At 43.2% G+C, this 26,207-nt stretch overlaps 1 protein-coding gene across 2 annotated transcripts in view; it reads left to right on the top strand.

Annotated features, from left to right (window-relative positions):
- LOC140211197 (transforming protein RhoA) overlaps positions 1-9,259 on the top strand; it is a 116,853-nt gene extending 107,594 nt beyond the window's left edge. For both annotated transcript variants that reach the window (XM_072280780.1, XM_072280779.1), the window contains one exon: positions 8,134-9,259. In XM_072280780.1, coding sequence (XP_072136881.1) covers positions 8,134-8,307 — 174 coding nt within the window. In that variant the 3' untranslated portion in view covers positions 8,308-9,259. The remainder of the gene's footprint in view (positions 1-8,133) is intronic.
- Positions 9,260-26,207: the final 16,948 nt, after the last annotated feature.

Here is a 26,207-nt window from a genome sequence, read left to right as displayed (position 1 = left end):
GGAGACAGCATCATGCAGAATCTCAAGTGCTTGATTATAGTCGGCTGGTGTTGATATATCCAACCTGTATAGTGAAAATATCTTGAGAAGTATCAAAAGATTCACAATTGGAGGCCATAATATAAATAACATCAGATATGCTGATGACATCGTACTAATAGCTGACTCAGAAACAAAACTTCAAGAACTACTCACTATAGTGGCAGCAGAAAGTAATTGTAGAGGCCTCTCAATCAACACCAAGAAGACAGAAAGCGTGGTCATCTCCAGAAAGACAAACATCCCACAATGTGTGATCAAGATCGGAAATACAAATGTCAAACAAGTCACCAAATTCAAATATCTTGGCAGCCTAATAACAAGTGATGGCAGGTGCGACACAGATATCAAATACAGAATAGCAATGGCGAAAGAAGCTTTCCAAAAAATGAAGACCATATTAACAGACAGAAAGATGAGCACGTACACTAAAAACAGAATACTGCAGTGCTACATTTATTCTATCCTGACTTATGGAAGTGAATGCTGGATCATTTCTCCAGCAATGGAAAAGAGACTAGAGGCAGCTGAATTATGGTTCTACACGAGAATGTTAAAAATATCATGGACCACACACTCATCAAATGAAGCAGTTCTCAGAAGAGCCCAAGCAGTTTGATTACTCATACCAACAATAAGAGAAAGACAACTCTGATTCCTAGGACACATCATGCGGAAAGATGAACTAGAAAAACTCATACTCTCTGGAAAGATTGAGGGGAGTAAACCTAGAGGAAGACCTCGGCTTATGTACATCGGAAGCATTGCCAGGTGGCTACACATTGAGGAAATGGAAGTTATCCAAAAAACGAAGGATAGATCTATATGGAAAACCGTAGTCACCAAAGTCCGCATCAGATACGGTACCTAGGCAGACAGACAGGTGTTGGTATGTAAGCTGCGGTCAGGGGTTATGGATGAGTATTTCCAAGGTAAATAGAATGGTTGGCATTTGATCGTCAAGTGTTCAAGATCGGGGGTACACAAGTTCAACAAAACCGCCTTTCAGAGCACCAGAAAGAGTTTATCATTGAAACACATGTCTCTACCTTTTGTTTTTTCTGAACGAGCAGTTTGGACCATTCTGTAAATTGAGAAACCTTCGGGTTTAATCCCTTCATCTGGCGTGCTGGAAGAAAGCTACTTCTTGCTCAAGCATAAAGGTAACAATCTCTCATTTCTCTCCGATACAGCAATCTTGCCCTCAGATCTTCAATTTTGTTCTTCAGTGACTGAACATTTGCTAACAAGATGCTGGGTTGAGGAGGCTTCTTCCCTCTGCATTTCAGCGTGCCTTGGAGTCAATGTTCCCTTTAATTTGTGGCGAAGATAGCGGCACGACAGGGCTCACAGTGGCCACTCTGGTGGTGATATCTGTTACCTGTCAAGCAGGGTGCTGTGCACAATCCTGATTTGATGGAGACAGACGTGAGAGCACGGAGGAACATCTGGTGAAACTTCTGAAATGCCTGCTTTGCTGCCGCTGCTACTGTGTGATCCAGAATCTCCGGAGGTGAAGGCCCCGAGTCCTCGGCTTTGCTTGTTGCTCGGCGGCCGGGGCGGAGTCGAAGCGCTTGGCAGAGGATGGTGCTCGGTGTCAGAAGGCTGGTTGGAGGGTCAAAGTTTTCGGGCGGACTCAGAGTCCGCTGCGGTCGGGTGCTTCCAATGGCGTGGCATCGGCAAGTTTGCGGTGCTTGGAGGGTCATGGCAGGGAGAGTTTCTCCCTTCTACCGTCTGCGTGAGATGATGAGGCTATCAGAACTTTGAGACTTTTTATTTACCGTGCCCATAGTCTGCTGTTTATCAAATTACGATATTGCTTTGCACTGTTGTAACTATATGTTATGATTATGTGGTTTTGTCAGTTTAGTCTTGGTTTGTCTTGTGTTTCTTGTGATACCATTCTGGAGGAACATTGTATCATTTCTTTAATGCATGCATTTCTTAATGACAATAAACGAGGACTGAGTGTCCTCATAATCTAATTTATAATGACCACTATGCGCAAAAATCTTGTGCTATGCAATTTTTTTGCCCAGTGACAACATGTGTGCACTGAATTTTGTATATAGATGTATTTATTTCAACAGCTAGCAAAACACTGTCAATGAGAACTTTGATCTCCTCTGGATTTGATCGATTTGCTCATGTTCATCTGCATTCTCACAAACATGCGTAGCAGGCTAGTAACAGGTAATGAAGGATTTTCTCACCAGAGCTTTTGCACACTGTTCATATGTGATTTGTTTGCTAAATGACACTTTCCAAATATCACTCCACTTCTTCCCGCTTGCAAATTCTCCAGCAAGTTTTGCATCGCGACATACACCAGCTACTGTATTGTACAGAAACATTTCTCATAGGTGCACGTTCCTGACCTCATGAGTTTTCAGTGTAGCAGTTTCATTAAGCCATTCTGCTTTAAATGAACTAGCAGTTCTTTTGCGCTCACACCAGAAGACCATAAGACAAAGGAGCAGAAGTCGGCCATTTGGCCCATCGAGTTTGCTCCGCCATTTTATCATGAGCTGATCCATTCTCCCATTTAGTCCCACTCCCCCACCTTCTCACCATAACCTTTGATGCCCTGGCTACTCAGATACTTATCAGTCTCTGCCTTAAATACACCCAATGACTTGGCCTCCACTGCTGCCCATGGCAGCAAATTCCATAGATTCATCACCCTCCAACTAAAAAAATTTCTTCGCATTTCTGTTCTGAATGGGCGCCCTTCAATCCTCAAGTCATGTCCTCTTGTACTAGACTCCCCCATCATGGGAAACAACTTTGCCACATCCACTCTGTCCATGCCTTTCAACATTCGAAATGTTTCCATGAGGTCTCCCCTCATTCTTCTAAACTCCAAGGAGTACAGTCCAAAAGCGGACAAATGTTCCTCATATGTTAACCCTCTCCTTCCCGGAATCATTCTAGTGAATCTTCTCTGTACCCTCTCCAACGTCAGCACATCCTTTCTTAAATAAGGAGACCAAAACTGCCCACAGTACTCCAAGTGAGGTCTCACCAGCGCCTTATAGAGCCTCAACATCACATCCCTGCTCCTATACTCTATATAGATATATGCCAACATTGCATTCGCCTTCTTCACTACCGACTCAACCTGGAGGTTAACCTTAAGGGTACCCTTAACGAGGACTCCCAAGTCCCGTTGCATCTCAGAACTTTGAATTCTTTCCCCATTTGAATAATGGTCTGCCCGTTTATTTCTTCTGCCAAAGTGCATAACCATACACTTTCCAACATTGTATTTCATTTGCCACTTCTTTGCCCATTCTTCCAATCTATCCAAGTCTCTCTGCAGACTCTCTGTTTCCTCAGCACTACTGGCCCCTCCACCTATCTTCGTATCGTCAGCAAACTTAGCCACAAAGCCATCTATTCCATAATCCAAATCGCTGATGTACAATGTAAAAAGAAACGGCCCCAACACGGGCCCCTGTGGAACACCACTGGTAACCGGCAGCCAACCAGAATAGGATCCCTTTATTCCCACTCTCTGTTTCCTGCCAATCAGCCAACGTATCCACGTATGTAACTTTCCCGTAATTCCATGGGCTCTTATCTTGTTAAGTAGCCTCATGTGTGGCACCTTGTGAAAGGCCTTATGAAAATCCAAATATACAACATCCACTGCATCTCCTTTGTCTAGCCTACTGGTAATTTCCTCAAAAAATTGTAATAGGTTTGTCAGGCAGGATTTTCCTTTAAGGAATCCATGCTGAGTTCTGCCTATCTTGTCATATGCCTCCAGGTACTCTGTAACCTCATCCTTGACAATCGACTCCAACAACTTCCCAACCACCGATGTCAAGCTAACATGTCTATAATTTCCGTTTTGCTTCCTTGTCCCCTTCTTAAATAGCGGAGTGACATTTGCAATCTTCCAGTCCTCCGGAACCATGCCAGAATCTATTGACTTTTGAAAGATCATTGCTAATCCCTCCACAATCTCCACAGCTACTTCCTTCAGAACACGTGGGTGCATTCCATCTGGTCCGGGAGATTTATCTACCTTTAGACTATTCAGCTTCCTGAGTACTTTCTCTGTCGTAATTGTGACTGCGCACACTTCTCTTGTCTGCCACCCTTGGGTGTCCAGTATACTGCTGATGTCTTCCTCAATGAAGACTGATGCAAAATACTCGTTCAGTTCCTCTGCCATCTCCTTATCTCCCATTACAATTTCTCCAGCATCATTTTCTATCGGTCCTATATCTACTCTCACCTGTCTTTTACCCTTTATATACTTGAAAAAGCTTTTAGTATCCTCTTTGATATTATTTGCTAGCTTCCTTTCATAGTTAATCTTTTCCCTTTTAATGACCTCCTTAGTTTCCTTTTGTAAGGTTTTAAAAACTTGCCAATCCTCTGTCTTCCCACTAATTTTTGCTTCCTTGTGTGCCCTCTCCTTTGCTTTAACTTTGACTTCTCTTATCAACCATGGTTGCATCCTTTTTCCATTCGAAAATTTCTTCTTTTTTGGAATATACCTGTCTTGCACCTTCCTCACTTCTTGCATAAATTCCAGCCACTGCTGCTCTGCTGTCTTTCCCGCCAGTGTCCCTTTCCAGTCAACTTTGGCCAGTTCCTCTCTCATGCCACTGTAATTTCCTTTACTCCACTGAAATACCGACACATCAGATTTCGGCTTCTCTTTTTCAAATTCCACAGTGAACTCAATCATGTTATGATTACTGCCTCCTAAGGGTTCCTTCACCTCAATCTCTCTAATCACCTCCGGTTCATTACACAATACCCAATCCAGTACAGCCGATCCCCTGGTGGGCTCAACAACAAGCTGTTCTAAAAAGCCATCTCGCAGACATTGTACAAATTCTCTCTCTTGAGATCCAGTGCCGACATGATTTTCCCAATCCACTCGCATGTTAAAATCCCCCACAATTATCATAACACTGCCCTTCTGACAAGCCTTTTCTATTTCCAGTTGTAATTTGTAGTCCACATCCCTGCAGCTGTTTGGAGGCCTATAAATAACTGCCATCAGGGTCCTTTTACCCCTGCTATTTCTTAGCTCAACCCATAAAGATTCTGCACCTTCCGATCCTATATCACCTCTTTCTAATGATTTAATATCATTTCTTACCAATAAAGCCACGCCTCCCCCTCTGCCTGCCTTCCTATCCTTCCGATACACCGTGTATCCTTGGACGTTCAGCTCCCAGAGACATGCATCCTTTAGCCAGGTCTCAGTGATGGCCACAATATCATACCTGCCAATCTGTAGCTGTACGACAAGATCATCCACCTTATTCCTTATGCTGTGTGCATTTAAGTATAACACCTTAAGACCAGTATTTGGTACTTCTCGCTTTGATTTCACTATAACTTTATTGTACTGCAACTCATTCCAATGGCTACAAATTTGCCCCATCACCTGCCTGTCTTTCCTGACATCTTTACTGCTCACTATCTTAGATTTATTTGTTTTCCCCTTCTTCCGTTCTGTCATTCCAGTTCCCATCCCCCTGCCTATTAAACTTTCCCGTCAGGATATTGGTCCCCTTCGGGTTCAGGTGTAACCTGTCCTTTTTGAACAGGTCATACTTCTCCCAGAAGAGATCCCAATTATCCAAGAATCTGAAGCCCTGCCCCCTGCACCAGTCTCTCAGCCACGCATTCATCTGCCTGATCCTACTATTCTTGCCCTCGCTAGCACGTGGCACAGGTAGCAATCCCGAGATTACTACCCTGGAGGTCCTGCTTCTCAGCTTCCTTCCTAACTCCTGGAAATCTCTTTTCAGGACCTCCTCCTTTGTGCTATCTATGTCATTGCTTTGCTTCTTTGGAATTCAACATAGTGAATGAATAATTCCTTCAATAAAAAACAGTATCAATAAGCCAGTTCGCAAGCTCCACGTTGTCAACACTGTCTGCATCAGAAACTGGAAAAGGAAATGTACACTCGTAGAATATATTTAACATGCCAATCAGATAGACGGTGACAACCTTTTGTGCGCAGTTTAAATTCCTTTGTGCACCAGTAGCAAAGGATGAGAGCACGCGCACACCTTAGAGGGAATATTGCTTCATTGCTTGAAGATTCCCCTCCCAGCACTTCCACATCTCGCTTCCAGCCATGGCAGTGAACCTTCATCCACTTAAAGGTGCTATACCTGCTTGGTCTGCCGAGTCTTTTGGAAGATCATGAAATCTATTGATAATTAGGTTGATTAAAAGTACATTGTTTAAAGATTGCATCTATTCACTATGAGAGTTTTGTAAATATTAATAGAACATAGAATAGTACAGCACAGTACAGGCCCTTCAGCCCACAATGTTGTGCCAACCGGCAAACCCTGCCTCCCATATAAGCCCCCACCTTAAATTCCTCCATATACCTGTCTAGAGGTCTCTTAAACTTCACTAGTATATCTGCCTCCACCACTGACTCAGGCAGTGCATTCCACGCACAAACCACTCTCTGAGTAAAAAACCTTCCTCTATATCCCCTTTGAACTTTCCACCCCTTACCTTAAAGCCATGTCCTCTTGTATTGAGCAGTGGTGCCCTGGGGAAGAGGCGCTGGCTATCCACTCTATCTATTCCTCTTATTATCTTGTACACCTCTATCATGTCTCCTCTCATCCTCCTTCTCTCCAGAGTAAAGCCCTAGCTCCCTTAATCTCTGATCATAATGCATACTTTCTAAATCAGGCAGCATCCTGGTAAATCTCCTCTGTACCCTTTCCAATGCTTCCACATCCTTCCTATAGTGAGGTGATCAGAACTGGACACAGTACTCCAAGTGTGGCCTAACCAGAGTTTTATAGAGCTGCATGATTACATCGCGACTCTTAAACTCTATCCCTCGACTTATGAAAGCTAACACCCCATAAGCTTTCTTAACTACCCTATCCACCTGTGAGGCAACTTTCAGGGATCTGTGGACATGTACCCTGAGATCCCTGTGCTCCTCCACACTACCAAGTATCCTGCCATTTACTTTGTACGCTGCCTTGGAGTTTGTCCTTCCAAAGTGTACCACCTCACACTTCTCCGGGTTGAACTCCATCTGCCACTTCTCAGCCCACTTCTGCATCCTATCAATGTCTCTCTGCAATCTTTGACAATCCTATACACTATCTACAACACCACCAACCTTTGTGTTGTCTGCAAACTTGCCAACCCACCCTTCTACCCCCACATCCAGGTCTTTAATAAAAATCACGAAAAGTAGAGGTCCCAGAACAGATCCTTGTGGGACACCACTAGTCACAATCCTCCAATCTGAATGTACTCCCTCCACCACCACCCTCTGCCTTCTGCAGGCAAGCCAATTCTGAATCCACCTGGTCAAACTTCCCTGGATCCCATGCCTTCTAACTTTCTGAATAAGCCTACCGTGTGGAACCTTGTCGAATGCCTTACTAAAATCCATATAGATCACATCCACTGCACTACGCTCATCTATATGCCTGGTCACCTCCTCAAAGAACTCTATCAGGCTTGTTAGACACGATCTGCCCTTCACAAAGCCACGCTGACTGTCCCTGAGATAATGGCATCTGAGAGTTTTTTATTTTGTTATCATTTACCGTAGGGCCCTTCTGAAGCCAAGCTTATCTTGGGAGCCCTTGTAACTAACAGTTTCACTGTAATATTGTCCTGGCAAGTCAGAACTGCAAACAATTTCATAAACGCATGAGATTCTGAAGATACACACAAAATGCTGGTGGAATGCAGCAGGCCAGGCAGCATCTCTAGGATGATCCTTGGCCCAAAACGTCGACTGTACCTCTTTCTAGAGATCCTGCGTTCCACCAGCATTTTGTGTGTGTTGCTTGATATTCCAACATCTGCAGATTTCCTCGTGTTTGTGAGATTCTGAAGATGTTGGAAATCTGGAGTAACACACACAAAATGCTGGATGAACTCAGTTGATCAGGCAACAGTCTTGATGAAGGGTCTCAGCCTGAAACATCAGCTGTTTATTTCTCTCCATCATTGCTGCCTGACCTGCTGAGTTCCTCTAGCATTCTTTGTGTGTTACTAGAGCTAATTTCAGTTTTGCTATGAAGTAATTAAATTTTGTTTGTTGTCTTCTGTCTTCAGGAACCCGTGAAACCTGAGGAAGGTAAAGAGATGGTCACCAAGATCTGTGCATATGGCTACATGGAATGTTCAGCAAAAACTAAAGATGGTGTGAGAGAAGTTTTTGAAATGGCCACACGGGCTGCCCTGCAAGCTAAGCGCCCAAGGCATAAGGCGTTTTGCAGCGTTCTATAAGACAAATGCAAGACAAGTGCATCCGACCATATATTTACAGTCACTTGATTTTAAAAAAAATCTTGAATTGATGTTTGTTAAATCTAGTACAATAATGTCTTGATTATACTGGGCTCTCATTTTATCTATATACTGTTCCTGACATCTGAGTTTGCTACCAATATTTAAAAGACAACAACGGTTGTTTTTTCCTAGTTAAGTGGTGTACTGATGTTTAACTATGGTCATTTTTACAATATGCATGTATTCATCTAAACTTTGGTTAAACATTGCTATAGCTTTTTAACTTATCTACTTTACATAATTAACAGGTGCAGCCTTACTGGTAGGTAAAAAACCGCACTCAATCAGCTTGTATTTCTTGACACAGAACCAAACTAAGAAATTAGTTTGCCATCACTGTTTATAGATGTAGCTGGATTCAACTTTTGTACAATTGGATTTCTTAATGCTAATGCTGTCATTGAAATTTTTAAATGTATTGGGTAAAAAATAATGCAAGTTGAATTCCTTTATGTAAAGGCTTGGTGATCTCTGAAACAGATGATTGATTTAAGCCAAATTTGGCTGGGGTACAATGTAGGTGTTTGTGAGGGTGGGGAGGGGGGCATTGGGTTGATGTTCAGAGAAATGAATTCTGTCTCTGTACCAGGGTACTTGTGTCCTTACTAATTAAAAATGAGGATCTGTTCAGCTTGTAAAACAGAGCTAGGCAGCCCTTCAATAAATGAATGTATGTGGTCATCAGCACCATCCATTCAATGCCTTCTATTTATCATATGTTGGTATATGCAATGCTTGCCTTTTATGCTTTTGTTTAACATTGAAGATATCTTTTGAGGTGCTGAATGTGCCTCACATGCAGTCCCCAGTCCCCTAGGTTTTTTTTTGCCTGTGTCAGTAAATAGTTATCAGCAATACTAATAGCAAAATAAAAGTCAATTTTTTTAAATGCACCTGTCTAAGCCTATTCTTTACATAAGACAGGACATAAAACATAGGCAACACACATCAAAGTTGCTGGTGAACGCAGCAGGCCAGGCAGCATCTCTAGGAAGAGGTAAGAGGTACAGTCGACATTTCAGGCTGAGACCCTTCGTCAGGACTAACTGAAAGAAGATTTAGTAAAAGATTTGAAAGTGTGAGAGGGAGGGGGAGATCCAGAATGATAGGAGAAGACAGGAAGGGGAGGGATGGAGCCAAGAGCTGGACAGGTGATTGGCAAAAGGGATATGAGAGGATCATGGGACAGGAGGTCCGGGGAGAAAGACAAGGGGGGGGGGAAACAGAGGATGGGCAAGGGGTATAGTCAGAGGGACAGAGGGAGAAAAAGGAGAGTGAGAGAAAGAATGTGTGTATAAAAATAAATAATGGATGGGGTACGAGGGGGAGGTGGGGCATTAGCGGAAGTTAGAGAAGTCGATGTTCATGCCATCAGGTTGGAGACTACCCAGACGGAATATAAGGTGTTCCTCCAACCTGAGTGTGGCTTCATCTTTACAGTAGAGGAGGCTGTGGATAGACATGTCAGAATGGGAATGGGATGTGGAATTAAAATGTGTGGCCACTGGGAGATCCTGCTTTCTCTGGCGGACAGAGCGTAGGTGTTCAGCAAAGCGGTCTCCCAGTCTGCGTCGGGTCTCGCCAATATATAGAAGGCCACATCGGGAGCACCGGACGCAGGATATCACCCCAGCTGACTCACAGGTGAGGTATCGCCTCACCTGGAAGGACTGTTCGGGGCCCTGAATGGTGGTAAGGGAGGAAGTGTAAGGGCATGTGTAGCACTTGTTCCGCTTACAAGGAAAAGTGCCAGGAGGGAGATCAGTGGGGAGGGATGGGGGGAACAAATGGATAAGGGAGGACAATGGACAATGGCCTGCTGCGTTCACCAGCAACTTTGATGTGTGTTGCTTGAATTTCCAGCATCTGCAGAATTCCTGTTGTTTGCGTACATAAAACATAGGAGCAGAATTTGGCAATTCAGTCCATTGAGTCTTCTATGCCATTCCATCATGGCTTATTTATTATCCCTCTCAACCCTATTTTCCTGCCTTCTCCCTGAAACCTTCAACACCTTGACTAATCAAGAGCCTATCAACCTCTGCTGTAATTATACTCAATGACATGTCTTCCACAACCGTATGTGGCAATGAATTCCACTGATTCACCACCTTCTGGCTAAAGAACATCTTCCTCACCTCTGTTCCCTCTATTCTGAGGGTGTGCTCTCTGGTCCTAGACTCCCTCACCATAGGAAATATCCTCCCCATATCCACATTATCTCAGCCTTTCAACATTTGATAGGTTTTATTCTTCTGAACTCCAGCAATACAGGCCCAGAGCCATCAAATGCTTCTCATACATTAACACTTCCATTCCTGGGATCATTTTTGTGAATTTCCTCTAGACCCTCTGCAATGTCAGCACATCTTTTCTTAGATAAGGGGGCAAAACTGCTCACAGTAGAGTGTGGCCTTATAAAAACTCAGTATGATGTCCTTGCTTTTACATTCTAATCCTCTCGCAATGAATACTAACATTGCATTTGCCTTCCTTACTATCAACTCAACCTGCACCTTCACTGGAAGTACTGCAGTGGTTCATCACCACCTTTAAAGGATGGGCAGTAGAGAGAGAGATTAATTTAATTTTCATGTGTACATTGAAACGTACAGTGAAACACATTGTATCAGTGACCAGTACATACGAAGGATGGCCATGCTTCCAGTGCTAACATAGCATGTCCACAACTTACTAACCCTAACCCTAACCCAAATCCATACGTCTTTGGAATATGGAAGGAAAGCAGAGCACTCAGAGGAAACCCACACAGTCAGAGACAGCAGCAGGAATCGAACCCTGATGAAAGCTGGCCAATTAACCTACTAACCGTACGCCTTTGGACTGTGGGTGGAAACCCCATGGTCACAGGGAGGGCAAACTCCTTTCAGACGCCGAATGAATTGAATTGCTAACTCGGCCCCAAGCTGTAACAGTGTTTTGCTAACCGATATGCTAATAGTGTTTTGCTAACCGATATGCTATGGTGGCGCTCCAGTATGAGCCACTGGTTTCCAGAATTTGCTCAAATGTGTGGTCAGCTCCCCTAATGTCTTTGACTCTACTTTCTGAGAACAAAGTTCAAATTTCAAAATAAACTTATTATCAAAGTAAATATATGTCACCATATACAACCCTGAGATTCATTTTCTTGTGGGCAATCACAATAAATACAAGAAACACAATAGAATCAATGAAACATCTCACCAACAGGACAGACCAATGTGAAATAAACAAACAAACGAATAAATAAGGAGGAAATAAAGAACATGAGATGAAGAGTCCTTGAAGGTGAGTCTAGAGGTTATGGGAACTCTTCAGTGATGGGGCGAGTGAAGTTATTTTCTCAGATTCTGGAGCCTGATGGTTGAGGGATGATAACTGTTTCTCAGCCTGGTGGTGTGGATCCTGAGGCTGCTGTACCTTCTTTCTGATGGCAGCATGGACTGGATGGTGGGGGTCCTTGATACATGCTGCTTTCCTGCAACAGCAGTCTGCATAGATGTGCACAATGGTGGGGAGGGCTTTAACGTGAGGATGGACGAACCATTTCCACTTTTTAATAGCATTTTCTGTACACCGGCATTGGTGTTATCATGCCAGGGCATGATGCAACCAGTGAATATACTCTGCACCATACACCTATAGAAATGTGTCAGAGTTTTAGATGACATGCTGAATCTTCACAAACTTCTAAGAAAGTAAAGGTGTTGCCATGCTTTCTTCATAATTACACTTACATGCTGGGTCCTTGACAGATCCTCTGACATGAGAACACCTGTGATCCTCCCTATGAGGACTGGCTCATGGACCTCCGGATTCCTCCTCCTGAAGTCAATTATCTTTTCGTTGGTCATGCTGACATTGTGTTGCAACATGATTTTTAAAAAGTCTATTACCTGCAGGAAAGATATCATTAAGATTGAAAGAGTTTGAAAAATTTACAGGAATGTTGCAGGGACTTGACCTGAGTTACAGGGAGAGATTGAATGCGTAGAAGAATCAGGAGATTTGACAGACATATACAAAATTATGAGGAGTATTAAGTGGAGGTTGATAGGTTCTTGATTATGATTATGGAGCTTAAGGTAAAGGAAACCTTAGGAAACAGTGATCATAAGATTATTAAATTCACGTTGCAATATGAGAGGGGGAAGCTAAAGTCAGATGCATCAGTATTACCATAAGACATAGAAGCAGAATTAAGCCACCTGGCCCATCGAGGCTGATCCTTTTTTTTCTCCTCCTCAACCCCTGTTCCCGGTCTTCTCCCCATAACTTTTGATGCCATGTCCAATTAAGAGCCTATCAATCTCTGCCTTAAATACACCCAACGACCTGGCCTTCACAGCTGCAAGTGGCAACAAATTCGCCACCCTTGGGCTAAAGAAATTTCTCCACATCTCTGTTTTGAAAGGTCGCCCCTCTATCCTGAGGCTATACCCTCTTGTCCTAGACTCTCCCACCGTAGGAAAAATCCTTTCCATATTTACTCTGTCTAGGCCTTTCAACATTCGAAAGGTTTCAATGATATTCCCCCCCCCCCCCACCACATCCTTCTGAATTCCAGTGAGTACAGACCCAGAGCCATCAAAGTTCCTTGTATGATAACCCTTTCACTCCTGGAATCATCCTTGTGAACCTCCAATGGACCCTCTCCAATGCCAGCACATCTTTTCTAAGATGAGGGGCCCCAAACTGTTCACAATAATCAAGGTGAGGCCTCACCAGTGCCGTATAAAGCCTTCACATCCTTGCTGTTGTATTCTAGACCTCTTGAAATGAATGCTAACATGGCATTTGCCTTCCTCACCACCAACTCAACCTGCAAGTTAACCTTCAGTGTGTTCTGCACAAGGACTCTCAAGTCCCTCTGCATTTCAGATTCCTGGATTTTCACCCCATTTACAAAATAGTCCACATATTTATTTCTACTACCAAAGTGCATGACTATGCATTTTCCGACATTGTATTTCATTTGCCACTTTCTTACCCATTCTCCTAATCTGTTTAAGTCCTTCTGCATCCTACCTGTTTCCTCAACACTGCCTGCTCCTCCATCAATCTTCATACCATCTGGGAATCAAGGGTTATGAGGACCGGGTATTGATAGTAGATGATCAGCCATGATCTCAGAATGGCAGTGCAGGCTTGAAGGGCTGAATGGTCTACTTCTGCACCTATTGTCTATTGTCTAACTTGGCAACAAAGCCATCTATTCCATTAACTAAATCATTTATATACAGTATAAAAAGAAGTGGTCTCAACACTGACCCCTGCAGAACACCACTAGTCACTGGCAGGCAACCAGAAAAGGATCCTTTTATTCCCACTCACTGCCTCCTACCAATCAACTAATGCTCTAGCCATGTTAGTAACTTTCCTGTAATACCATGGCTCTTAACTTGGTAAGCTTCCTCATTTGTGGCACCTTGTCAAAGGCCTTCTGAAAGTCCAAATATACATCATCCGTTGCATCCCCTTTATCTATCCTACTTGTAATCTTCTCAAAGAATTCTAACAGGTTCGTCAGGCAGGATTTTCCATGAAGGAAACCATGCTGACATTGTACTATCTCGTCCTGTGTCACCAAGTACTCCATCATTACTGTGGAGTAAAGGGAATTACAGAGGTGTGAGAGAGGAGCTGGCCTAAGTTGATTGGAAGGGAACACTAGCAGAGCAGCATTGGCTGGAATTTCTGGGAGCAATTCAAAAGGTGCAGGATAGATACATCCCAAAGGTAACTAAGTATTCTAAATGCAGGATGACACAACCATGTCTGACAAGGAAAATCAAAGCCAACATAAAAATAAAAGAGAGGCCATATAATAGAGCAAAAATTAGAGGATTGGGAAATTCTTAAAAAACCAACAGAATGCAACTAAAAAAGCCATAAGGAGGAAAAAGATGAAATATGAAAGTAAGCTAATCAAATAATATAAAAATGATACCAAGAGTTCAGGTATATAAAGAGTAAACGAGAGGCAAGTGTAGATATTGGACCACTGAAAAATAACACTAGAGAAATAGTAATAGGGGACAAGGAAATGTCAGACAAACTGAATAAGTATATTACATAGAAACATAGAACAGTACAGCACAGTACAGGCCCTTCAGCCCACAATATTGTGCTGACCCTTAAATCCTGCCTCCCATATAGCCCCCCACCACCTTAAATTCCTCCATATACCTGTCCAGTAGTCTCTTAAATTTCAATATTGCATCAGTCTTCACTGTGGAAGACACAAGTTGTATGCCAGAATTTCGAGAGTGTCAAGGGGCAGAAGTGAGTGCTGTTGCTATTAATAAGGAGATGGTGCTTGGGAAACTGAAAAATCTGAAGGTCTGATGGACTACACCCCAGGGTTCTGAAAGAGGGGCTGAAGAGATTGTGAAGGCATTCGTAATGATCTTTCAAGAATCAATAGATTCTGGCATGGAGGACTGGAAAATTACATATGTCACACAATCTTCAAGAAGGGAGAGAGGCCAAAGAAAGGAAATTAAAAGCCAGTTAGTCTAACCTGAGTGGTTGGAAGGATGTTGGATTCATATGTTAAGGATATGGTTTCAGGGTGATTTGGAGGGACATGACAAAATAGGTTGTAGTCAGCATGGTTTCCTTAAGGGAAAAATCTTGTCTGACAAGTCTGTTGGAATTCTTTGAAGAAGTAACAAGTACAAAGTTTGTAGGTTAAACAAAGGAGAATTGATGGATGTTGTGTACTTGGATTTTCAGAAGGCTTTTGACAAGGTGCCATGCATGAGGTTGACAAACAAGATAAGACCCTGAGTCTTACAGGAAAAATACTAGCATGAATAGAGCATTGCCTGATTGGAAAGAATGAGAATAATGGGAGCCTTTTTAGATTGGCTGTCGGTTACTAGTGTTCTTCCACAGGTGTCTGTGTTGGGACCACTTCTTTTCACATTTTATGTCAATGATTTGGATGATGAAATTGATGGCTTTGTGGCCAGATTTGCAGACAATATGAAGATAGGTGGAGGGGCGGGTAGTATAGAGGAAGCAGAGAGAGCTGCAAAAGGAATTGGACATATTGGGAGAACGGTAAAGAAGTGGCAGATGGAATATAGTGTAGAGATGTGTATGGTCATGCAATTTGATAGATGGAATAAAAGCATAGACTATTCTCTAAGCAGGGAGAAAATTCAAAAATCCGAGCGCAAAGGGACTTGGAAGTCCTGGTGCAGGATTCCCTAAGGGTTAATTTGCAATTTGAAGCTGTGATTGGGAGAAGCTACGATGGGGCTCGACAGCGACTCCTTCAACCTCATTTGCAGAAACAGCTTAATTTCTGCCTTTAATGTCTCTCTTTTTCCTTTTCAAGATGGATGGGCTTCTGTTGAAGATCATGACCCAGAGCTACACCCAAACTTCGATTCTTTGCGGCAGTGGGAGCTGCTCCTGGGTTCATCGACTGGCTGCTTATCGATATCCCAAGGAAGCGGCCCAGAAGATGAGCATGTCTCCAGGATTCCAAGGCTTCGTGGCCCTATGGACAAATCGATTCTATGCTGGTGCCACTGGCTGAAGCTTTGCGAGGAAGAAAGGGAACATCAGGAACAGCAGATCGGCTGTCGGAGGCTCTGTACTCGGTGAATTGTTGATGGGGGAGCTGGAGAACTAGGAAAATAAAATCATGTGGCAGACTTCAACACTGCAAATCAGTGCATTGTTTGTTGTCTCTCCTCTTGTTGTGAAAGGGGGACACCTCTCTGTCCCTTCATTAGGGAGAGAGAGACTGTGGTATGCTGAATTGTTGGGTGAATGATTAGTTGTTGTATTGTAGATCACTTTTTTTCTGGGGGGCTTTGCTGTAGATTGCTTGGTGGGTAGAGGGTGCTAATAACTTTTTTTGCTGAAGTAAGTGGGGGAGGGGATAATTGTTACTTTGCTGCTGCTTGTGTGTGGAAGGGGGAGTAAGGCGGGGCTTTGGGGTTCTAAAGTTTTTACTGTTGCTCATTGTTTGTGTTACTCTTCTGTTTTTACAGATGTCTGCGGAGAGCAAGAATTTCAGGTTGTATATTGTATACATTCTCTGATTCTTCAAACTTCTGAAGATGGCAAGACTCTGTGCAGTAGTTGAAGTCCGAGCTGTAAATGGTGAAGAGAAAGGGGGACTGTCTTTTCTCGGACTTCAACTACTGCACAGAGTCTTGCCAGCTTCAGAAGTTCTCTGATGACTCTGCCATAGTTGGATACATCAGCGAGGGAGATGAGGCTGAGTATAGGGCTACGGTAGGAAACTTTGTCACATGATATGAGCAGAATTATCTGCAGCTTAATGTGAAAAAGACTAAGGTGGTGGACCTGAGGAGGGCTAAGGCACCGGTGACCCCTGTTTCCATCCAGGGGGTCAGTGTGGACATGGTGGAGGATTACAAATACCTGGGGATATGAATTGACAATAAACTGGACTGGTCAAGAAACGCTGAGGCTGTCTACAAGAAGGGTCAGAGCCGTCTCTATTTTCTGAGGAGACTGAGGTCCTTTAACATCTGTCGGACGATGCTGAGGATGTTCTATGAGTCTATGATGGCCAGTGCTATCATGTCTGCTGTTGTGAGCTGGGGCAGCAGGCTGAGGGTAACAGACACCAACAGAATCAACAAACTCATTCATAAGGCCAGTGATGTTGTGGGGAGGGAACTGGACTCTCTGACGGTGGTGTCTGAAAAGAGGATGCTGTCTAAGTTGCATGCCATCTTGGTCAATGTTTCCCATCCACTACATAATGTATTGGGTGGGCACAGGAGTACATTCAGCCAGAGACTCATTCCACCGAGATGCAACACTGAGCGTCATAGGAAGTCATTCCTGCCTGTGGCCATCAAACTTTACAAATCCTCCCTTGGAGGGTCAGACACCCTGAGCCAATAGGCTGGTCCTGGACTTATTTCCTGGCATTTACATATTACTATTTAATTATTTATGGTTTTATATTGCTTTATTTATACTCTATTCTTGGTTGGTGCAACTGTAACGAAAACCAATTTTCCTCAGGATCAATAAAGTATGACTATGACTATAAATGGAACTATAGCACTATTGAATCGGTGGTGAGGAAGGCAATTGTAATGTCAGTATTCATTTGAGGAGGATTAGAATATAAAAGCAAGTATGAAATACTGCAGCTGTATTAGGCACTGGTGAGGCCTCACTTATAGTATTGTGAGCAGTTTTGGGCCCCTTATTTCAGAATCAGAATCAGGTTTATTATATCTGGTATGTGTTGTGAAATTTGTTAACTTAGCAGCAGCAGTTCAATGCAATACATAATATAGAAGAAAAAATAATAATAAATAAGTAAATCAATTACAGCATACGTATATTGAATAGATTAAAAATTGTGCAAAAACAGAAATCATATATATTTAAAAGGCGAGATAGTGTCCAAGAGTTCAATATCCATTTAGGAATTGGATGGCAGAGAGGAAGAAGCTGTTCCTGAATCGCTGAGTGTGTGCCTTCAGGCTTCTGTACCTCCTTCCTGATGGTAACGATGAGAAAAGGGCATGCCCTGGGTACTGGAGATTCTTAATACTGGACGCTGCCTTCCTGAGACACCGCTCCTTGAAGATGTCCTGGATACTTTGTAGGCTAGTACCCAAGATGGAGCTGTCTAAATTTACAACCCTCTGCAGCTTCTTTCGGTCCTGTGCAGTAGCCCCTCGCCCCCCATACCCGGCCTGTCAGAATTCTCTGCATGGTACATCTATAGAAGTCTTTGAGTGTATTTGTGAAAGGATGTCCAGACATTGGAGAAGGTTCAGAGGAGGTTCAGAAGAATTATTCCGGGAATAAAATATGAGCAGCAATTGAAGGCTGTACTTGCTGGAATTTAGAAGAATGAGGGGGGATCTCATTGAAACCAATCAAATGTTGAAAGACCTCGATAGAGCGGATATGAAGAGGATAGTTCCTTTGCTCAGCCTCAAAGTAGAGGGATGTCCATTTAGAACAGATGTGAGGAGGAATTTTTTTAGCCAGAGGGTGGTGAATCTGTGGAATTCAATGCCACATGTGACTGTGGAGGCCAAGTCATTGGGCACATTTAAGGAGGAGGTTGATAGGTTCTTGATTAGTCAGGGCATCAAAGGCTATGGGGAGAAGGCAGGAGAATAAGGCTGAGAAGGAAATAGATCAGCCATGACGAAATGGCGGACCAGGCTTCAAAGGTCAAATGGCTCATAGAGGAATCAAAGTTTTCCGGGGAGAAGGGAGGAGAATGGGGTTGAGAGAGATTGTAAATCACCCATGATGGAGTGGCAGAGCTGATTCAATGGCCCAAATGGCCTAATTCTGCTCCTATATCTTATGGTATAGATACCAGTAAGTTAAATGCAAACAAGCTTTTTCTACTGAGGTTGTGTGAGACCTATCCAGAGGTCATGGGTTAAAAATATAAGGTAAAATATTTAAGGGAGTTGCAAGGGGGAGCTTTTTCACTCAGAAGGTGCTGAGAATGTGGAATGACCTGCCAGCCAAAGGATTGGATGTGGGTTCGATTTCAACGTTAAAGAGAATCCTGGATAAGTACATGGATGGGAGAGGTATGGAGGGCTATGGTGCAAGTGCAGATTGATGGGAGCAGACACCTAGCATGGGCTAGGTGGGCTGAAGGGGCTGTTTCTGTGCTCTTTGATTCTTAAGTTGTGACAATTGCATCTCTTTCCTCTGACCCAAGACTTTTGAGCACCTTGAGGAGTTTTCTCTGTCCTCCTGGTAAATTGTTGCCATGATGAGAGGTTTCAAGAATAGAGTGGCTTATTTTTAGGAATCTGGTGACAGAGGCTCATTGCATGACTACACAAGTCAGTGTAAGCAGAGAGACAACAGGATGTTGGTGGAGTGGAAAGAAAACCTACCAATCAATTGTCTAACCTGCCAATCAATTTAGAGATGTCTTAAGAGAAAGCAGTTATCTTGCTTTTTAGGAATTAATTTCCAGTGGTTCACAGAACAAAACCTCAGCATAATAACAGGAGCCTGAAGGTGCATACTCAGTGTTTTAGGAACAGCTGTTTCTCCAGCATCAGAGTTCTGAACCATCCATGAACAGTGCCTCACTATTTTGCTCACGTTTTTCATTTTTAAAATATGTTCTTAGTAATTTTTAATGTATTGTACTTAACTGCTACCAAAAAATAACAAATTTCATGACTTATGGCTGTGATGATAAACCTGATTCGTATTATTTAAGTAACGCAAAGTGGCTTCTGTTTCTATAAATAAAGATTTGGAACCAGAAGGAAGAACAGCACAGAAACAGCTCATGATGTCTGTGCTGACCATGACGCCAATTTAATGGATCCAATCAGCATCCCTCCATTCCCTGCCTTTTCATGTACTTGTATCAATGCCTCTTGGCTTGTTCTTGCTATCTGCTCCCACTACTTACCTCAGCAGCACATTCCTGGCACGTAAAAAAATTCCTTCTTGAATCTAATTTGAGGTCTAGTTTTTGGGGTCAGTGAGACTAGCATTCAAGGCCTAGAGTTCAAACCCTCGTTCAGGGTCCTCATTCACGTAATCTGTAAGTCATGGGTCAATATCAAAGCATGAAGGCTGGAGGTCCAGATCGAAATCTGAAGGCCGGTCGGAGAACAAGATCAGGGCCTGAAGGCCTAATAGCCAGAGCCCCAAGTGTGTGAATCTCTGTGTGCCTGCTGGGGAAGTTGGGCCCAGTATCTGAAGTGTGCTAGGGTTAGGCGATAAGTGTTGCCCACGTTTCAGCGAAACAAGCCCTAATCCTTCCAACACCACCCCTTCCCCACGCACCCACCTACACACATACACAATCTTTTATCTCCAGCCTCTGGTGACCTCTAATGTTTGCACAATATTTTTGCAGGATTCATTTTAAACACAGTTATAAAATGACTACAGCAAAATAAACATTGCAATAATTTTATTTAAAGCAATATAACAGTAACAAACCCTTCAGCCCAATGAGCTCACACTGCCCATGCACACCCATATGGCCAATGAACCTTTTAACCCACATGGCAGATGGAATATGGTATAGGCAAGTGTATGGTCATGCACTTTGGTAAAGGAATAAAAGCATAGGCTATTTTCTAAACAGGGAGAAAATTCAAAAATCAGAGGTGCAGAGGGACTTGTATAATTTCAACACAAGATATGCTACAGATGCTAAAAATCCAAAGCAACGAAACGGAAAATGAACTCAACATCTATGGAGAGGAATAAACTGTCGACATTTTGGGCCAAAACTCTTTGCACCATTTTGGGCTAAATCCTGATCAAGGGTCTCGGCTTGAAACATTAAATGTTATGGAGATGTGGTCAGAGAGGCCAAGTTGAAGGTGTGGGATGACTTTGTAAGTACCATGTCTGTATGCATAAACACACAAATAGAGAAAACTTGGAGACAGTGTGAGAGGGAGGATAGGGATATGCTCAGACCAATGGTTTGAGATGTGTCTATTTTAATGCAAGAAGCATCATGAACAAAGCCGATGAGCTTAGAACGTGGATCAGTACTTGGAGCTATGATGTTGGGGCCATCACAGAGACGTTGATGGCTCAGGGGCAGGAATGGTTACTTAGAGTGCCAGGCTTTAGATGTTTCAGAAAGGACAAGGAGAGAGGCAAAAGAGATGGGGGAGTGGCACTGTTGATCAGAGATAGTGTCACGGCTACAGAAAACGAGGAAGTCATGGAGGGATCATCTACTGAGTCTCTGTGGGTGGAAGTTAGACCACCCAATAGTAACGGGGACATCAAGGAGCAGATAGGGAGACAGATTCTGGAATGGTGTAATAATAACAGGGTTGTCGTGGTGGGAGATTTTAATTTCCCAAATATTGATTGGCATCCCCCTCAAGCAAGGGGTTTTGATGGGGTGGAGTTTGTTAGGTGTGTTTAGGAAGGTTTCTTGACAGAATATGTAGATAAGCCGACAAGAGGAGAGGCTGTACTTGATCTGGTATTGGGAAATGAACCTGGTCAGGTGTCAGGTCTCTCAGTAGGAGAGCATTTTGGAAGTAGTGATCACAATTCTATCTCCTTTACCATAGCATTGGAGAGGGATAGGAACAGACAAGTTAGGAAAGCGTTTAATTGGAGTAAGGAGAAATATGAAGCTATCAGGTAGGAACTTGGAAGCATAAATTGGGAACAGATGTACTCAAGGAAATGTACAGCAGAAATGTGGCAAATGTTCAGGAGATATTTGCGTGGGGTTCTGCATAGGTACGTGCCAATGAGACAGGGAAAGGATGGTAAGGTACAGGAGCCATGGTGTACAAAGTTTGTTGAAAATCTAGTCCAGAAGAAAAGAAAAGCTTACAAAAGGTTCAAAAAACTAGGTAATGATAGAGATTGAGAAGATTATAAGGCTAGCAGGAAGGAGCTTACAAATGAAATCAGGAGAGCCAGAAGGGGCCATGAGAAGGCCTTGACGAGCAAGATTAAGGAAAACCCCAAAGCATTCTACAAGTATGTGAAGAGCAAGAGGATAAGATGTGACAGAATAGGACCAATCAAATGTGACAGAGGAAAAGTGTGTATGGAACTGGAGGAGGTAGCGGAGGTATTTAATGAGTACTTTGCTTCAGTATTCACTACAGAAAAGGACATTGGCAATTGTAGGGATGACTTACAGCGGATTGAAAAGCTTGAGCATATGGACATTAAGAAACAGGATGTGCTGGAGCTTTTGGAAAGCACTGAGTAGGATAAGTCACCGGGACCGGGAATAGGAAATTATGAACCAGTGCGTCTTACTTCTGTGGTTGGTAAGTTGACGACAAACATCCTGAGCGGCAGGATTTATGAACATTTGAAGAGGCATATGATTAGGAATAGTCAGCATGGCTGTGTCAAAGGCAGGTCGCGCCTTACAAACATGATTGAATTTTTTGAGGATGTGACTAAACACATTGATGAAGGTAGAGCCGTAGATGTAGCGTATATGGATTTCAGCAAGGCATTTGATAAAGTACCCCTTGCAAGACTTACTGAGAAAGTAAGGAGGCTTGGGATCCAAGGGGACCTTGCCTTGTGGATCCAGAACTGGCTTGCCCACAGAAGGCAAAGAGTGGTTGCAGATGGGTCATATTCTGCATGGAGGTTGGTGACCAGTGATGTGCCTCATGGATCTGTTCTGGGACCCCTTCTCTTTGTGATTTTTATAAATAACCCAGATGAGGAAGTGGAGGGATGGGTTAGTAAAATTGCTGATGACACAAAGGTTGGGGGTGTTGTGGATAGTGTGGAGGGCTGTCAGAGGTTACAACGGGACATTGATAGGATGCAAAACTGGGCTGAGAAGTGGCAGATGGAGTTCAACCCAAGATAAATGTGAGGTGGTTCATTTTGGTAGGTCAAATATGATGTCAGAATATAGTATTAATGGTAAGAATCTTGGCAGTGAGGAGGATCAGAGGGATCTTGGGGTCTGAGTCCATAGGACACTCAAAGCTGCTGCGCATGTTGAGACTGTGGTTAAGAAGGCATTTGGTGCATTGGCCTTCCATCAACCGTGGGATTGAGTTCAAGAGCCGAGAGGTAATGTTGCAGCTATATAGGACCCTGGTCAAACCCCACTTGGAGTACTGTGTTCAGTTACAAGGACATTGCCTGGATTGGGGAGCATGTCTTATGAGAATAAGTTGAGTGAACTCGGCCCTTTCTCCTTGGAGAGATGGAGGATGAGACGTAACCTGATAGAGGTGTATAAGATGATGAGATGCATTGATGATAGTCAGAGGCTTTTTCCCAGAGCTGAATTGGCTAACACGAGAGGGCACAGTTTTAAGTTGCTTGAAAATAGGAGATGTCAAGGGTAAGTCTTTTACGCAGAGAGTGGTGAGTGCATGGAATGTGCTGCCCGCAATGGTGGTGAAGGCAGATACAATAGGGTCTTTTAAGAGGTACATGGAGCTTAAAAAAATAGAGGGCTGTGGGTAACCTTAGGTAACTTCTAGACTTTTTTCTAACATACAGTATTTCTGTTTTTGCACATTTAAAAAAATCTATTCAATATACATAATTGATTTACTTGTTTATTCATTATTATGTTTCATTTTATTTATTATTATTATTATTATTATTATTATTCTCTCTCTACTAGATTATGTATTGCACTGAACTGCTGTTTCTAAGTTAACAAATTTCATGTCACATGCCGGTGATAATAAACATGGTTCTGATTCTGAAGTACATGTCCGGCACAGCATTGTGGGCCAAAGGGCCTGTATTGTGCTATTGGTTTACTATGTTTCTCAAAAACTGTACATTATCGTATTCATGACTCTCAGTATAGTAGTATTCTTTGTTAACCTAATATTCTCCCAGCTCTACCATTCAGCAGGATCAACATTATTCACAGATATGCAATTTTTTCTTCTTTTTTTTATCGTGTTGCACCAGACAATCAGCCATTCTTGTCTGGCGCGTGGTGTCAGGATTGGTCTCCTTTCAGATTAACTGGGTCACGATATGAATGTTCCTGACTCGACCCTTTTTTGACAAGGTCAAGTTGCTAGCTCAATGCTCAGCCCAGCACGGATGGAAAGTGTGCTTGGCGGGTGGCCCGACTTGGACTTGAACTTGGGAAACATCACTCTGGAGTCCGGCACTGATGTCATTGCGCGACCAGCCGGTGCAATTACATGCAGTAGGAACTTTCTATCGAAATTTGCTCCTTAACCAAGTGGCATATTGACTTAATGGAAAAAATAATGCATTGATATTTATCACCCCTCATCTCAGTGGAGTGCTTTACAGCCAATAATAGACAGAGGGACTGCAAGAGGTAAGGTCAGGGAAACTGGAAGTCTTTTGCCAAAAATCTTTCTTCCTGCAATTAAACGCACTTGCCAGCAGTGAACAGTAGAGAGCTGTAAAGAGCAGATGCTGGACTGAGATTGCTTACTGTGGGCGGATAGTTTTCTTTTTTGGTCAATGTCCAAATCTGAAAATACGTGAAGGAGGTGAGACTATGTAACTGTGACTGTCATAGATGGAGAATAAAGGGGGGAGGCAGCTGAATTTCTGACTAATGCTGATTCAGTTCATTTCTATCAGGATAGTACTTGCAACTTCAGTTCTTCAACAAAATAATTGGCAGATGTTTAATCATTAACAAGATCTGCCTTTTAGGGGCATGATGTCATCTATTCTCTACCCATTCATAACCATCTTTAAATTGAGTGACTAGTTGGTGATTCCAGAGGGATGTTAAGAACCGTATTACTATGGATCTGATGTTACTTACAGATGAGATCAGATAAGCATCTAGAGAATATTTTAATGAACCAATGTTTCTTAAAAACACAAAGGAAAATCTGCAGATGCTGGAAATCCAAAGCAACACACACAAAATGCTGGAGGAATTCAGCAAGTCAGGCAGCATCTATGGAAAAGAATAAAAGGTCGACATTTTGATCTGAGATCATCAGGGAAAGTCAGAGTCAGAAGGAAGGGAGTGGAGGAAGAAGTATAAAGTGGTATGTGATAGGCGAATCTGAGAGAGGGGAAGGGGTGAAGTAAAGAGCTGGGAAGTTGATCAGTGAAAGAGATAAAGGGCTAGAAAGAGAAATCTTAGGAGAGGACAGAAGACCATGGAAGGAAAGGAAGGGGGAGGAGCAATAGAGGGAAGTGATGGGCAGGTAAGGAGATAAGGTGAGAGAGGAAAACTGGAATGGGGAATGGTGAAGGGGGGTAGTGTGCAATTACTGGAAGCTTGAGGAATTGATGTTCATCAGGTTGGAGGCTACCCAGATGGAATATAAGGTGTTCCTCCAACCTGAGTGTGGCCTTATCGCAGCAGTAGAGGAGGCCATGGGCTGACATGTTAGAATGGGAATGGGAAGTGGAATTAAAATGGGTGGCCACTGGGAGATCCTGCTTTTTCTAGTGGTGCTCAGCAAAGCAGTCTCTCAATCTATGTTGGGTCTCACGAATATACAGGAGGCCACATCGGGAGCACTAGGTATAGTATACAACTCCAACAGACTCGCAGGTGAAGTGTTGCTTCACCTGGAAAGATTGTTTGAGGCCATGAATGGTTGTGAGGGAGGAGGTGTAAGGCACTTGTTCTGCTTGCAAGGATAGGTACCAGAATGGAGGTCAGTGGGGAGGGAAAAGTGGAGAAGGGCATCACATGTGTAAAGTGGAAAATTGGGGTGGGGAAGGGAAAGGTGCTTGGTGGTGGCATTCCATTGGAGATGACAGAAGTTACAGAGAATTATGTGCTGGACGCGGAGGCTGGTGGGGTGGGAGGTGCAGACAAGAGGAGCCTATCCCTGATGTGGCGGCGGGAGGATGGGGTGCGGACAGCCATGCATGAAATGGAAGAGATATGGTTGAGGGCAGTCTTGATGGTAGAGGAAGGGAAGCCCCTTTCTTTGAAGAAGGAGGACATCTCAGAAGTTCTGGAATATAAAGCCTCAACCTGAGAGCAGAGATGGAGGAATTGAGAGAAGGGGATGGCACTTTTACAATTGACAGGATTGGAAGACATATAGTCCAGGTAGCTGTGAGAGTCAATGGGTTTATAAAAGATGTCAGTAGATAGACTGTCTCCAGAGATAGAGACAGAGAGATCAAGAAAGGGGAGGGAGATGTCAGAAATGGACCAGGTAAATTTGAGGGCAGGGTGGAAGTTGGAAGCAAAATTAATGGTCAATGAGCTCCACGTTGGTGCAGGAAACAGCAGCAAAGCAATCATCGATGTAGTGAAGCATTGCCGGAGTAGGCTTGGAAAATAGGCCATTCCATTTAGCTGACAAAAGTACAGGCATGGCTGGGACCCATACAATTGCCCAAGTCTACACCTTTCA

Source organism: Mobula birostris, chromosome 16 (genome assembly GCF_030028105.1).
Source record: "Mobula birostris isolate sMobBir1 chromosome 16, sMobBir1.hap1, whole genome shotgun sequence".
In the NCBI taxonomy this organism is placed as follows: Eukaryota; Metazoa; Chordata; class Chondrichthyes; order Myliobatiformes; family Myliobatidae; genus Mobula; species Mobula birostris.
This window is presented reverse-complemented; position numbering and strand designations above follow the sequence as displayed.